This window comes from Danio aesculapii, chromosome 13 (assembly GCF_903798145.1).
Source record: "Danio aesculapii chromosome 13, fDanAes4.1, whole genome shotgun sequence".
NCBI lineage: Eukaryota > Metazoa > Chordata > Actinopteri > Cypriniformes > Danionidae > Danio > Danio aesculapii.
The window spans coordinates 29,937,143-29,952,399 of record NC_079447.1 but is presented as its reverse complement, the minus strand read 5'-3'; the positions used below and the strand labels follow the sequence as shown (position 1 = coordinate 29,952,399).

The window sequence follows — 15,257 nt, the reverse complement described above, 5'->3', positions numbered from 1 at the left end:
ATTTTGCCCACAATAACATCTTTGAGATGATACCTGATAAGCAAGAAAACTTCTGTTATTTCAAAAACCAATCAGAGTAACGAGGTTAAGCCACTGAATCCATACATACTTGGAATTACTCAGCAGCAGGACTGAAAAGTGTTCAAGTGCACTTACTTGGACTTATTGTATTCAAACTCTATGTGCAGACAGTCTTCAATGCCCACTTCCATTTTGATGGAGTTGTTGACATCAGGGTAAGTGGCCAGCTGATGGACAATGAGGTCATACTCCTTTACCAAATCAGACAGCCTCCTCACAATTGTAACTTTAAGAAAATACCTGCAGAGGCATAAAGAACAGATGATCTTGTATGATTTTAAAGTATCTAATATTTAAATTAATGGCAAAACTAATTTTGATGAATTAAGAACAGTATTAGCAATAATAATGATTGTCATAGTGCGATCATAGTAAAGTACAACGAACAAAGTTTGGGGACTACAAAAAAAATACTTCCGGGCTAGTGAGATCACAAGGGCTTCTGGTTACGTGCATTCACCACGTGCACACACCTTGTGCAGCGAAGGGGTGTGGCTAGAGGCGCTATAATGTTATAACCGAGAAAGCTAAAATGCTGCTATTTCCACTGGGCTTGTTCTGTTTTTGTATTTGAGCTTTTAAAGGACATGACACAAAGAGAGAACTGCTTACAACTTACTTTAAATTATGTTCCTGACAATTGTAATAAAGATATAGCTCTAGCATTTGACAAAGGAGAACTTCCAGAATCTCTCCCAGTACTCAGCTAAAAACTCCTCCAACAGACGAAGCTGTGGATTGTGAGCCACAATGTGTAAGTATTTTTATTTGTTAAAATTGATTGACTACATGCACAGTTTGTAGCGTTATTGCTATGTTGTAGCAAGGACTTAAACAAGGATGTAAACAACGGGAAGTGCTGTTTGGCACTGTTAACAATCTAGCTCAAAATTCATAGTTATCTGTCAAACTCCTGTAAACACCCACAATCTTTACCAGCGCTGCAGTGTCTCTCTATGCGGCCGCTTCCCTGTGTTCTACATCTCAAATAACCAACTCACAAAAGATATGTCAATGTTTCATATTACATACTCATGCTTATAACCCGAATATATAAAAAAGATACTGGTCAGATTTTATTTTAGAGAGCAGGCGTGAGGTTCAGCTGTGTGCTCTTCATCTTTCTGTCTGATTCAGGCAGCAAACACTGCTAACAGCTGCTCTGACTGACAGTAGGGCTGCACGATTAATCGAAAAAGATTACGATCTCGATTCGACCCTACACACGATCTTAATTGAGCTTTTCTACAATTCAGCCAACTATATTTTCAAGGTCAGGAGAGAAGCGTAAAGTCTTCACAGCAACATGGACACCTTTAAATGGTGTTAAAAGTGTCACATACTGTATTTATAAGGTACAACTCACCCAGAAATGTCATTTCTGTCTAAATGTAATGATGTATTAGTGGCTGCGAAATCACATGAGGCGACCATGAGCTGTTTGTTTACTACAGAGAACGCGTGCATGCACACCAGTCACACCAACTTTAGTGAACAGAACCTGCTTATGCTGTGAATAACAAGTAATAAAGATGTAAATAACGTTCAGTTTGTTGCACAGAGCGAGCGTTTGAGACCCGCGCTGAAAGAATGATTTGCATGTGTGTGTTTTTTTCAGAGTGACGGCAGCCATGAGCCCCACTGGGAAGTGAAAGTGAAGATCGTATTCTGTGACCCTAGTAGACGCTGTTCTCACTGTTTGGCTTGAACTTGCTTCCACAGGCACCGGCGTGCACATCATTTAAACGATCATAACGCATTTTACAGTTACGATTACGACAAGCATTTGAAGCATTTTTTCTTAGCTAACACAAAGTGTTGTGCATGAAAATAAATGTTTACTGTGTCAGTACAACTAGCCTATATAATGTTGAATATAATGCAAGAAGGAATCTGATAATGACAAATGTCTCATTTTAATATTGAAAACAAATGGTCTAATAATGCTGTCAATGACAAGCATATGTCTCAAACATAATAATTCAACTTTATAATTATGAATAGTTGTATTCTGATGTCATCATTTTACTGTGAATTAACAAACAGGACATATTGAAAGTCTGTTCAAGTCCACTATAATGACTGAACAAAACTTTGCATTTTAACTAACAGTAGACCTACACAAAGGCCTATTATTATTATTGTTTTACCATATGCTTGAGAATTAACAATAATAGCCTACTAATATTAACCTTTATTTCTGATCTACAGAATAATGAGAAAATCGTGATCTTGATTTTAAGCAAAAACAATTGTGATTCACATCTTAGCCAGAATCGTGCAGCCCTAACTGACAGTGTTTACACAGCACAAAAGTGTGACGTGAAGCCAATTCGCACATTATGTGGAGCACATTATGTTAGCTGACCAATCAGAGCCTCTTGAGGACGGGCCTTTTGGAGGAACTAGGAAATATGACAGTCGTTTTTATGTTAGCTGAAGAGCTGTATATAATTAAAGTAAGATATATGAAAAAATAATGTAATTTTCTACAAGTGCAGCATGAGCACACATTGCTTTGCATCTTATTAACACAACCAAGCCTTAAAAATACACTGTGGACCAAGCCTTAAAATGAACAGTTCACCCAAAAATGAAAAATTCCATAATCATTTACTCACCCTTCACTTGCCACAAACCTGTTTCAGTTTATTTCTTTTCTTGAAAACACAAAAAAGCTATTTTGAAACCACTGACTTCCGCTTGTTTTTCCAACAATGGGAGTCAATGGTTACCTGCTTTTGTATTCAACAGAAACGAAGATTTAATTTGGAACCACTTGAGAGTGAGAATGAATAAGATTTTTAGATGAATTTTCCCTTTAATGTTAAATTATTCCCACAATATAATTTCTCTGTCTTTATAGTTATAGATGTAGTGTGGACTTACTTATTCTCAAAAAATTCAAATGGTTAAACTTTTACAGGTTTACTTTTTTTACTAATTTACTAAACTTTTACTAATTTACAGGTTTACCCATTTTTTTTACGTAAACGGATAAATACATTTTCTTATTTTTCTGCGTCTGTCAGAGTATTTGACCAAATTAGGGGTTCTTTCACACAAAATGTTTCTTTGCATCTAAAATCGCAAGCCGCAGCACCTCTGCAATGATTTAAAAAAGAAATCGCAGCACAGAGCATGATGCTATCTGGACACAGCCAATGACTGTCTGTAACCAGAGGTGGAAAGAGTAATAAAATCTTCTACTTAAGTAAAAGTACGGTTACTTTCAAAACATTTTACTTAAGTTAAAGTTACAGGTCTATAAATCTAGTCAAGTAAAAGTAAAAATTTACTCATGAGTGCATTCCTCAAAAGTGACAAAAGGATATAAATCTCCAATTAGTTGTTTTTATTTGAATAAAAACTTAGTTGTTTTTATTTGAATAAAAACTTAGTTGTTTTTATTTGAACTTTAAAAATTAAAGACCAATAACAAAAAAAATTATATAATTGTTTAAAATATTTTGCACACTTTTTTTATTTTACAGATCAAATTTAACAATTTATATAAAAATTCTAATGCAACATCTGATATGTTAGCTAAATTGTGCATAGACAATTTTGCTCCAAGTCCCTGTTATTATCTAATTCTGGTGCTAACAAACATTAGCAATGTTACGAACACAGTTGGGCAAGTTACTTCCACAATGTAATACATTACATATTACTAGTTACTGTCTTTTTTTGTAATTAGCTACATTATAATATTAATATCTCAGAAATGCATTACACTACTTTTTTATTACTTTTTGGTAACTTTAACCAAAATAACCACAGACGTATGACTCAATTTTCAAAAGTATATGTTTTCAAATACATTTTGCTATTAATTGTAATTATTCTGAGAGATTTTTGTTTGAATAAGGAGTCTGACAACAGCCAGTGCTCCACACAGAGATCTGATTATTTGACATTTTATTTTAAATATAAAAAAAATAATGATAATAAAAAATAAATTATATATATATATATATATATATATATATATATATATATATATATATATATATATATATATATATATATATATATATATATATATATATATATATATATATATATATATATAGCGCTTGGCATATGACTTTATATACAGTACAGGGTAGCAATTTCATTTTACCCAATAAATGCATTGATAAGATCCACTTATCTTATTAATTTTTATATCGTCAATCAGATGAACATAAACTATAAAAAAAAAAAAATTTTAAATTTCAAACAGTTTTAGTATCGGTTTTGCTTAAGTTGCACACTAGTTTGATCATGTATAAATATCATTATAACTGTATTGTATAAATATTATTATAGGCCTACATCATGCAAGCAAAAACAAAATGACATGATATAACAGGCGATTGTCCTCTGAGTGCACCTGAAAAGACGTGAATGGCACTTCTCGTAAAGCTTGAGAATGCTACAGTTGTTTATGATATATATAATCTGTAAAATAAAGACTTGCAGATTAAGGAAACAGCATGGGGTAAAGTTACCGCGGGTCCTGGTACAGATGAAAAGGAAAATAGAAAGATAGATACTTAACTAAAACAGACAGAGATAGATTTATCTGTGCAAAAGTCGACGATCAGGAGCGCGCTGCTGATGCAGCCAGTGTGAAAGGCAAACACCTGCGCCTTGCTTCTGCGCTATACACTGCTTCAGCTCTTATTGCGCGTGCGATGGGGAAAAAGTCTCCCCGCATCCATCGCGGTCTGGATTATATCATGTGTGTGCTGCTTTATTTCCGCATAGTAATGTAATGATCTTTACACGCAGATCAAGTGCAGTGAAGTGTTTCAGACAACACGCGCAAGCCACTGTTGCCTCATCACAACATACTGTTTCGCCTGTGTTGTTTTAGTGATAAAAATCTTTCCTAATATATTTATGTATATGACTTTTATAGAACAAAAAAACAAATAACGTTACTATTGACCTCATTCTTCAACGCGGAAGTGCGCGTGTTTTTGCGATTGTTTTAGAACTTCCGATTCAGTTGCCTATGGGAGAAATGATTATGAATAATAAACGGCAAAAAACGGTCACACTACTTAATCTATAAACAAGTGTTTGCATTACAATACAGACAAAGTAGAATAATATAATAAGAAAATATCAGTTTGCAACACCAAGCAGCAAAACAAGCTGTTTTTAACGTCTAAAAATGAATGGAAGTGAATGAGACCGGAAGTTTCGAGCCAAAATGATTCAAATAGCTGCGCCCACTCGTATGCGGAGAATGAGGTGAATAGAAGTCAATGGATACAGCTTTCCAGCATTCTTGCAAATATCTTTTTGTGTTCAACATAAGAAAAAGAATCAAACATGTCAATACAAGCAAGGGAGAGCAAAAATTAATTATTAAGTGACAAAAGTGTCAATTTAGGGTGAACTATCCCTTTAAGCTGTCATGGCAACCACACATACACATATACACACATACAATGCACACTATGTGGGATATGCGCTACTAAGACTAGGAAACATGCAAGCGTGTGATCATTTCTACGGAAGATGATCAGACTTTAGCGTTAGTTTTTCCAAATTTGTGAGCAGTTTACAATCATTTCAGGCTACACTGATTGCAGTGCCCATGTGTGTGACGAGATTTAGTCTAACAAGTTCAAACATTAGGCCTACATGAATTAATTAAGCAACAGTTTGGAGATGTGTTTATAATTAGCATTCGAAACTTTCCACGTGTTATTTATTTTCTGCGTCACAAAGTTCCATATTACACCTATAAGAGCACAGGCATGGCTAAATTAATAATGAGCCATATACAGAAGCTTGCCTTGTCATTGCTGGGGTTGGCAGGCATTTTGCTGATAAACTTTCTAAACTCCGGCGATACATCCAACAGTAAATAGACTAGTTTACCGCAGATTTATCTCACTCTGTGCTGCAGTGACGTGGTTTCCTGGTGCAATTTTTTTGTTGCATTATTTATATAGGCCTGTTTATTTTTTTACTCAGTAACAGATATGATTTAAAATAGAACAAAGTACAATACTTTTGGCAAATCATACTTAAGTAAAATTACAGATTTTAAACAGATTTTTAGTACAGTAACGCGAGTAAATATAATTCGTTACTTTCCACCTCTGCCTGTAACTTATAATGCTTGCCCGGCCTCCAAGTTCTTCTTGGTCTGACACTGATGAGTAGTGCTGCATGTAGAAGTTGAACTTTTAACTTGACACATCGTCTAAAAAAGATGCGCTTCACAATACACAAGCTTAACAGGCATGGATGTCTTCCAATCGCATGTTTACACTGGAAAAACAATGGTAAAGTAGTGCACTGGAATGGAAAAATATTTCCCCAAGTAATGAAACTACAAGCAAGCAAGCAAGCAAGCAAAAATTCACAAAGTGTTGACCAACCTCAGTCTGACATTTGCTCCAACATAAGACTCATACGGCTTTTCCACCTGCATGAACTCGAAGTCATAGCTGCGGTTTTGTGTCAGCTCCCCAGGCAGAGCGAGCTCCTTCACAAGGTTGACAAACTCATGAGTATTGCTTTTATCGCTGAAAAGCTCTGCACGAGAAACAAATGACAAGCTATTATGTAGGGACTGAACAAAAAACAAAACATTGTGCTCTTTTTGTACACTGCATGGCAAACAGCAATCTAGAGACTGCTCAGACTATCAGAATTACCAATGATAGCCAAAAGTTAGAAGGAACAATAAATGTTGACCTTAACAATGTGTTCAACTATTCGGCCATAACAGATTGGCTCAGTCAGAATATGTGTGGAGGAGTCTAGCTTTCCATGTGACAACCACATGCTCTCCTAAGCTCTTTGCATACTAGAACAACCATACTGAAGCCGCTTTACTGCATGAACGCCTTATTAAAGTGAAAAACTCAATAGAGATAACTTACCGATTTGTCCTACAAACTCGATGCGGATTCCCTGATGTTCAAGCCTTTTGCTGGTTTGCTTCACATTGATATTTACCTTGGGGTGACAGAAGGCACAAGGCAACGGTCTTTTATTTTAGAGCACTTAAAGCTGTTACTCCAACAACTAATGCCTGCTCACTCACCTTTCCTGAAACTGATTCTCCATCATAAAACAGATAATGCTTCTCCAATTTCCCTTCCTCGCTCTTCAGCTCTGCTGTTTTTCGGCTCTCGGCATCGTTCAGAATGACATCGATTTCACACACAGGACCAAACAGACCTCCAAGGAAACTCTGAAACAGTAATTACATAATTTCATTGCATTTTTGCTATTTGCCAAGTTTACGTGTTCAGTTTTATTGCTCGGTATTGCATTTCACATATATTATTTACGCCATGTTGTTGGTATTATTATTATTATAGTCACAGTGAAATTAAATTAGTGACAGATCTGTTTTATCCTAGTGTGATGTTCATCCAATTAAAAATGATTCATTAGAAGAAGAAAATGTAGGATCGTCAGACATTAGTCATTTCATCATCATGTGACATTTTAATTAAAAATTACAAGGTCTATGTCCTTTTTGTCCAAGAAAACAAATAATTTACAGCAAATTCTCTTATAAGCATTTTATTTATTTAATGCCAACTTTACTATAATTTACATACTTTATCCAGTTATGGCATTTTGATTAAAAATTACAAGGTCAATGACTTTTTTTAAAGGAAACAAAATCACTTACAGCAAAATCTCTATAAGCATTTCACTTATTTGATTTCAACTTTACTATGTTTTACATACTTTATACACTTTATTTAATTTTTTTCCTGAAGCAATTTATTAAACTTCTTTGATGCCCCAAATGTAATTATAACAGTGCTGATAATGAAAAGGCTTTTTAGTTTCATGCATTTGAACCTTTTTTACGTGATGTTTCTGATGTGTAGCGTTATTATTTTTGTTTATTCTGAGCCCGACTACATTGGTTATTACATGTCAGACACAAACATTTAACAACATACCACAAATACAAAGCATTCCTAAAGGATCAAATGGTTAAGAACAAAACAATATGCTTTATATTTTATATTATCAGTGTTTCTGGCTACAACTTCAGAAGATTATACATATACAAATGTCTTATATCATTAAAAAGGGCAGTCCAAAAATAGTTATTTTACTGAAAAGTTACAGCATGATGCAGCATCTTCTTATGTAGAAGAAACTCATTAACAGTAGTATGATAATAAGCAGACTTCAGTTTAACTAACATCACCTCATGCACGATTTGACATAGTGGGGCGACATACCTCGTTTAGAATAAAGGAACTGAAGATAGCTGTAATATTAAAACATTACACTAGACTTTACAAACAATTCGTTTCCATAGTTCATTTGTATTGTCTTATTACAAAAACAAATACAACATCTAACTTATAGAGTGCCTAGAAAACACTCCCGAATGCCATCAAATGCTGACGCAGTGCGAAAAAAAACATTTTAAGAGTCATGTGCACTGCATTGCTCAATATCCACACGGATAGAGGAAGAAATCCAGAAACAAATTTCCGAATAACACGCGACTTCCAAACAACTCCAATTTAGTGGAAACGAAATAAACTGGGCATCCAATTTAGACTCAACCTTTAGCTCTACATCTGTAATTAAATGTCCTGAAGGGTTTGCGTTGATGTAAGTTTACCAAACAACCCACTAAAATAAACAAATTCCTTCTGTAAGTCCACGAGAGTCCGTGAACAGTGTTTATATCAGTGTTTTATCGCAGGCTGATAATGAGCACCTCCACACCCAATCCTTCACGACTTCCACGGCCTACTTTTAGCCCGAATAAACCACAAACATGTTGGCCAGATTTGGGGGTGTTATTTAAAAGGGAATAAAGCAAATCGTGTCAGAAATGCGCAGATGCAGCCATTAAAAGCGTCTGAATTGGGCTCACCATTTCAGCTCTGTAGCTTTAGCTTGAACACGGTCCTCCTCAGTGCAGCTTCTGCTGGATCCCTGTCCGTTCCTCTGTGCGCTCGCGGACTCACTCTGGATCCACACAGGAACAACACACACCGTGAGCGAGCGCCCAACCAGCAAGAGAACGATTCCAGCGAATTTCAAAATAAAAGTTTGAACTCTTTTTATATACTTAAACCCCATGCTGTATGAAGTTACGATTTTTTAAAATATATATAACTAATTTATTTACATAATTCTAAATATATTTAGTACTTGACAAATTTATGCACGCTATAAGCATACAGTATATTTTAAAATAATGCTTTTTCCTACTTTTATTTTTATTATTATTAGTATTATTATAAATACTTATGCTACTTCTTCTGTAACTACAGACTCAGTTCTGTTTAGATAAAGAGATGTTCATCCAAAAAATGGAAAATTTTAAAATTCATTCATTCATTCATTCATTTTCTTTTTGGCTTTTTATTATTTTATTTTTTATTAATCAGGGGTCGCCACAGCGGAATGAACTACCAAAATTATAATAATGAAAAACTATAATAATAATAATTAATGCAAACAAAATGTTAAACATTTACAAACTGTCTATAGACTTGAAAAGAGTTAGGGTATCAATATAGGTCATTTTAAAAATCAAGCTATTATCTGTGTTTGGACCTACTCTACAAGGTAAAAAAAATCCAATGTTCCGCACAATTTATGTTGAATCGAAGTAAACACAAATCACATTGTTAATTAATTAATTCATTCATTCATACATTTTCCTTTCGCTTAGTCTCTGTTTCAGAGGTTGCCAAAGTGGAATGAATCGCCAACTATTTCGGCATATGTTACGCAACCCAGTACTGAGAAACCTCCACAAACACTCACACACTACAGCCAATATAGTTCATCCAATTAACATATGTCTTTGGACTGTGGGGGAAACTGTAGCACTTGGAGGAAACCCACACGAACACAAGGAGAACATGCAAACTCCACACAAAAGTGCCAACTGGTCCAGCTGGGACTCGAACCAGTGACTTTCTTGACGTGAGGTGAGAGTGCTAACCACTGAGCTACCGTGCAGCCCACAAATCACATTACAAACTGATTCATTTAACTATTAATGATTAAGTGGACAGAACTTATAACAATTAAGTTGTCTCCACAAAAATCTCTAGAATTGTGTTGTTTCAGCTCATTTTAAAGACACAAATCACATTACAAATTGATTAATTTAACTATTAACGATTAAGTGGACTCAGAATAAAACATGATGAAGGAAAATGAAGTTTCCTCCAAAAAAATCTCGAGAACTGCTGTTTCAGCTCATTTTAAATAAGTAATTTGAACAAGCAACCAAATCTTTTTTTTTTTTGAGTGTAAGAAACTAAACTAAGAAACAAATATTATTTATTATATCACAAATTATATTTTTAAAAAGAATATACATTTCTTAACAGTGAATGTTTTTGCATATTCATGATTGCTTTAATAATTTTAACTATGAGAGCTTTGAAGAGTGCTCGCTTTAAAGTCAGTTACACAACAATTGAAAGGTTGCACAACACAAACTTCTCTTGATATCAAGCTTTAGAATCAGAGCTTGTTGGCTGAAATTGAAGAAACTGGTGATATTAATCTCTTTTAGGTCTTTCCAAAAGCATCTACCACTCTTGATAAAGTCACATCTGGAGTTTACTAGAAACCACATGCAGAAATCTTACATAACGCATTTGCTCCCTAAAAGTAGCTCAGTGTAAATGTAAATGCTTAAATACAGTAGCCTAAATGACAAATGAATCAATCCATTAATATGTTCGAAATACAATTCCAAGTTACATTGACTTGTTTCAATGTTGAATATACAGAAAGAAAAACATTTCAATGTATCGAACTGTGGAGGTGCAACAGGAACAAAATGTGGGTGCAAACATTTTCCGAAGGCATTGTGTGTCACCTCCACTGCACTGCATACATTTTGCACATTTGCATCTTTTGGAAATGATTGTCTAGTTAGGATTTTCTGTTAGTCTTTTAAGCTTTCAATGTTGTCTATTCTAAACGCTGAGAAACAGGTCATGAGATGATGGGCCGGAAACACAGCAGATATAGTCAGCCGAAGTGTGATAATACACTTCTGGTAAAACAGGAAGCGCTGAATGGCTGACCTCATCTCATATGCATGACACTCGTTGAATTCAGTTCATTCCTCCTTTCGATGGGTTGAAATAAGAGACAAAAGCTTTATATCATTTCTTAAAATGTATATGTTTCTTTGGAATATTTGGTATATTATACAAATACAATATCTGCACAAACAATGTACAACATTTACTTGCTGTTCATACAATTGCCTTTGTTGAATTAAGTAATATTTCCAATCCAAATGAATTCAAATAGATCTTGGGACACACGTTAAAGGGATAGTTCACCCAAAAGTAAAAAAATCTGCCATCATTTACTCACCCTTGTTGATTTAAGTTTTGTTCATCTGTTAAACACAAAAGAAGATATTCTGAAGAATGCTGATAGCTTGCACTCATTGACTTCCATAGTATTTTTCCCCAGCAACAGCATACTTCAAAATATCTTCTTTTGTGTTCAACAGAAGAAAAAAAAGGTTTAAAATCACGTGAGGAGAATAAATGATGAGGTCGTTTTCATTTTTGGGTGAACTATCCCTTTAAGAGCAAATAAAATAATAATAGAAAAGTTAAAGAGCAAATCAAATAGATCTTTAGAATGCAAACTGGAATACAATTGACTTTTGCAGAGCGTGTCACAGTCTGAAAATATATTAATTATATCTGTGACTAAAATAAAAGCAGTATCCTGCATCTTTCACATTGTACAAAGAAACGAAAACCAGAAAAATTCCCATGAGATGCCAAGCAGCTCTGCTTTTTACGCAATAATGTTCTCCTCTTTCAAATCCTCTTCAGAAAGCCAATTTACTTTCTGAGTCGAGACGTATTCGGAGTAATCGATGTCTCCACTGAATGTTGTCGATCCTTCCTCTTCATTCTTGACGATGTCCTGCTCCGGAGCGTCTCTCCTCCATGGCTGCTTCTTGCTGGCTAAAACAGGAAAGTTGTCCGAGTCACCCGAGCCGTCTCCTGACAGATCCTCCATATCAGGAGTGGCTTCCTCGGCACTAACTGCAACTCTGGTGAAAACAAAAGCACAGAGTCATTCAGGAGCTCCGACATCCTCTCAGCCCTTCCTGCTGTTTTGTTATGAAGGTATGGGGCCGGTTTCTCAATAATCCCACTGTACTCCCACTTGCAGAGTGCTACGTCCAAAACGGCATATTTCTTGCGATAAGCACATGGGTTACTTTTTGATTTTTGATTTCTGGTACGCTTTGAGAAAACAATTTAGCTGTGTGTGAGGAAATAACAGGAACATTAATTACCTGAAAAAAACTATATTTATTTAGTACACTGTAAAAATGCTGGGTTCCACATGATTCTTTTATGTTGCCCCAACACAAATTGATTAAGTAACTCAATAGTTTTTACATATTTAGGTGGATTGAACATAAAAGAATAAAGCTGTCCCCCCAAAACACTTAAGAAGTGTGTTGGTTCAACTCATATTAAATAAGTAGTTTGAACAAGAAGCAAACGTAATTTTTCTGAGTGTACTGTTAATCTGTGAGATTTGATGTTCTCGGGCTATTATGAAAATCATGAATAATTTGAGGAGATAAAGTTTTGATGTCAATATGATGATGATGATTTGAGGAAGGAAGTGATTCAGCATGAGAAAAGCTGAGCTGAAAAACATACAATCTTGAGAGAAAATCTGATTTATTTTAAAGAATGACTGATATTACAGTGATATCGATAGGATATCAGTTTCATATTATTTAATAAGCTGCTACAGAAAGCTTTTGAGAGCTTTAATATAGTTATATAATATAGAACAATTGTAATATTGAAAACTAAAACAACTTATTTAACACTGTTTATATATATATATATATATGCATTTCTAACATCTTGTGAAAGGAAAATTCTAAACTATTTTCAGGAGAAATAAAACCTTGCAGGAAAATAATAAGAGATTCAAGTCATGTGGTAAAGCACCACATTCAAAACGTCACTTCATATGTCAGTCTGGAAATCTCCCAACTTTAAACAACTTCAGCATGTTTTGGAAAAAGTCATTCTGAGAAAGAAAACGTTTAATTGCATACCTAACCACAGTTTCAGTGTGGTCATGTTCAAGGAAGTGGGCAATACTTCCTATACGTGTACATATACCTACTTTTGTTTAATTGCTTTTATTAAAATAATTACAACTTGTCACTTAATTGACTAAATCACACTGTCCTGAGGGTGATCATAAGCAAAAAAAATCCACCTTTCAAATTTCGAAAGTATTTTGGTTGCATAATTTAGTACCACAATTCCATACTCCTATTCATTCTACAGTCACGCATCCTGTTACAACATCTTACATGTCCAAAAAAGTTACTCACTTATTTTGTTTTTGATTCTCTTGTATTTCTTTATACAGATATGAAGTAACATATTCAAATTGACTTCACGATATAATTGGGTGTGAATAAAGAGACACTTACATGTCTTTTGCGGCAGATGGTGGAAGTCGGGTAAGTTGCCCATCCAGGGGGATCAAGGGGCCCTTCTTTGTGAGACAGTTTGCATTCTTACCATCCGGTTTGCATTCCACCCACATATAGTTGCCTTTGGTTGAAGCTGCTGGAGCTCCTGTGATCAGGGGTAAAACAGAGTCACAGATGAGAGGTTTAATTCTTAATGATGAACTGGCTAAATATTTTCTGTATTCTGTGTGTTTCTGTCATTAATTAAAACACATATTGCATTTACAACATATCTGTATTTTAAGCATATAAAACACTACTTTGATTTATTTAATAAAATAAATAGAGTTTGAACATCAAAATTAATGCAAATTCACATAAATTTTACAAAAAAATTGTAAAGAAACAGCAATCAATAATAAATCACACGTGAAATTCCGAGTATAAAGTTTTACACTGTATTTTAATAAAATGCTTTCTTGACAATGTCAAAAAAATCACTTTGTATCTTTTGTATTTTGTTTATTTGCCTATATATTACCTGATTATGTGGTACTATATGGCATAATGTCACTATAAAACAAAGACAAAGTAGGCCTACTTAATTTACAGCTCAAAAGATAATGAAAACCGATTACTGAGCTAATGACTTTGAAGAATCGGTTCTTTTTACTGAATCAAAACCTTACGGGGCGCGTTAGTTCCGATATGTGAAGTAATGATTCAAACAAGTCGACTCTTTTGAATGAATCATAAAACATAGCGAGACCCGTTGAAATATTATCTCACCGTCAGTAAGCTACTAAGTGCAGTTCATGTATTTATTATTTCCTCAAATTTTCCATCATTAAAAGAGCTAAAAACTAATTTGTAAACATTAGGTAACCTAAATCATTAAAGAGAATCAGAAGAACCTAAAATTCTTTAGGTCCGTTAAATATATAATAGGGTATTAATATAATAATATACGCATTGAATACGCATTATTTTTAAGTTATTAATAAAATGAAATAAAATCAACAATTCAGAATAGCTTTTTTCATTTGACATTAACACAAATAATAGCATACGTAGCCTAAATTGTTTAAATAACAAAGATTCAGAAAAACATTCTCTACGTCGATTGATCATTTAGAAGTCCGAAATTACGTGAGCTTGACAAGTAATATTGTTATTATATTATTATATAGGCTATTATTAAATGTATCTACCAAGTTACTAATTTATTAGACCTTTTTTGATGAAGACACGCAGTTTCTAAACTCCAGAAACACCTCCCCTACAGACTATTTCGACTTTTAACAGCAGTTGTTTCAACTTGAATTGTCTAAATTGCGAACTCACCAAGTCCACTGTGTCCAGAAAGGCATATTATCGCCAGTGCCAAAGTTATTATGTGGTAAAACCTCATCCTATTGTTCCCGTCAAGCAGAAGATGCGAATGAAAATGTCTTCAGATGAACTTGAGACAAGAGTTTTTCTGCCAGTTCAATAGTGTGTTGAAGAGCCTGCCCCTGCGTGCGTCATTGTTTCCTGAAATCAGCCTATACAGCCGCTCGCTTTGGCAAAGCTTTCTCAACTCTCCATCTTAAAAACACTATTACTAATACACACGAACCGAGTCCAACCGCCGTTTTAAAAATACACAACGTGAATGGCAAAACAAGTCAGGTTAAAACTAAACAGAACATGAAGAATGCAGTGAGAGAAC

At 34.5% G+C, this 15,257-nt stretch overlaps 2 protein-coding genes across 2 annotated transcripts in view; both read right to left on the bottom strand.

The window, feature by feature from the left end:
- Positions 1 to 9,069, bottom strand: part of vps26a (VPS26, retromer complex component A) — a 17,101-nt gene extending 8,032 nt beyond the window's left edge. The window contains exons 1-6 of the mRNA XM_056470789.1: positions 8,960 to 9,069; positions 7,142 to 7,291; positions 6,978 to 7,053; positions 6,471 to 6,627; positions 157 to 321; positions 1 to 33 (exon numbers count right to left, since the gene is read on the bottom strand). The exon at positions 1 to 33 is cut by the window's left edge and continues 74 nt beyond it. Of these exons, the coding sequence (XP_056326764.1) occupies positions 1 to 33; positions 157 to 321; positions 6,471 to 6,627; positions 6,978 to 7,053; positions 7,142 to 7,291; positions 8,960 to 8,962 (584 nt within the window). The 5' untranslated portion in view covers positions 8,963 to 9,069. The remainder of the gene's footprint in view (positions 34 to 156; positions 322 to 6,470; positions 6,628 to 6,977; positions 7,054 to 7,141; positions 7,292 to 8,959) is intronic.
- Positions 9,070 to 11,237: 2,168 nt separating this feature from the next.
- srgn (serglycin) lies at positions 11,238 to 15,027 on the bottom strand. Its single transcript, XM_056470794.1, has 3 exons — positions 14,891 to 15,027; positions 13,565 to 13,712; positions 11,238 to 12,142 (listed from the first exon to the last, which is right to left on the bottom strand). Exons 1-3 carry the CDS (start codon positions 14,955 to 14,957, stop codon positions 11,881 to 11,883), a joined length of 477 nt encoding a protein of 158 aa, XP_056326769.1. The 5' UTR covers positions 14,958 to 15,027; the 3' UTR covers positions 11,238 to 11,880.
- Between the last annotated feature and the right edge of the window lie 230 nt (positions 15,028 to 15,257).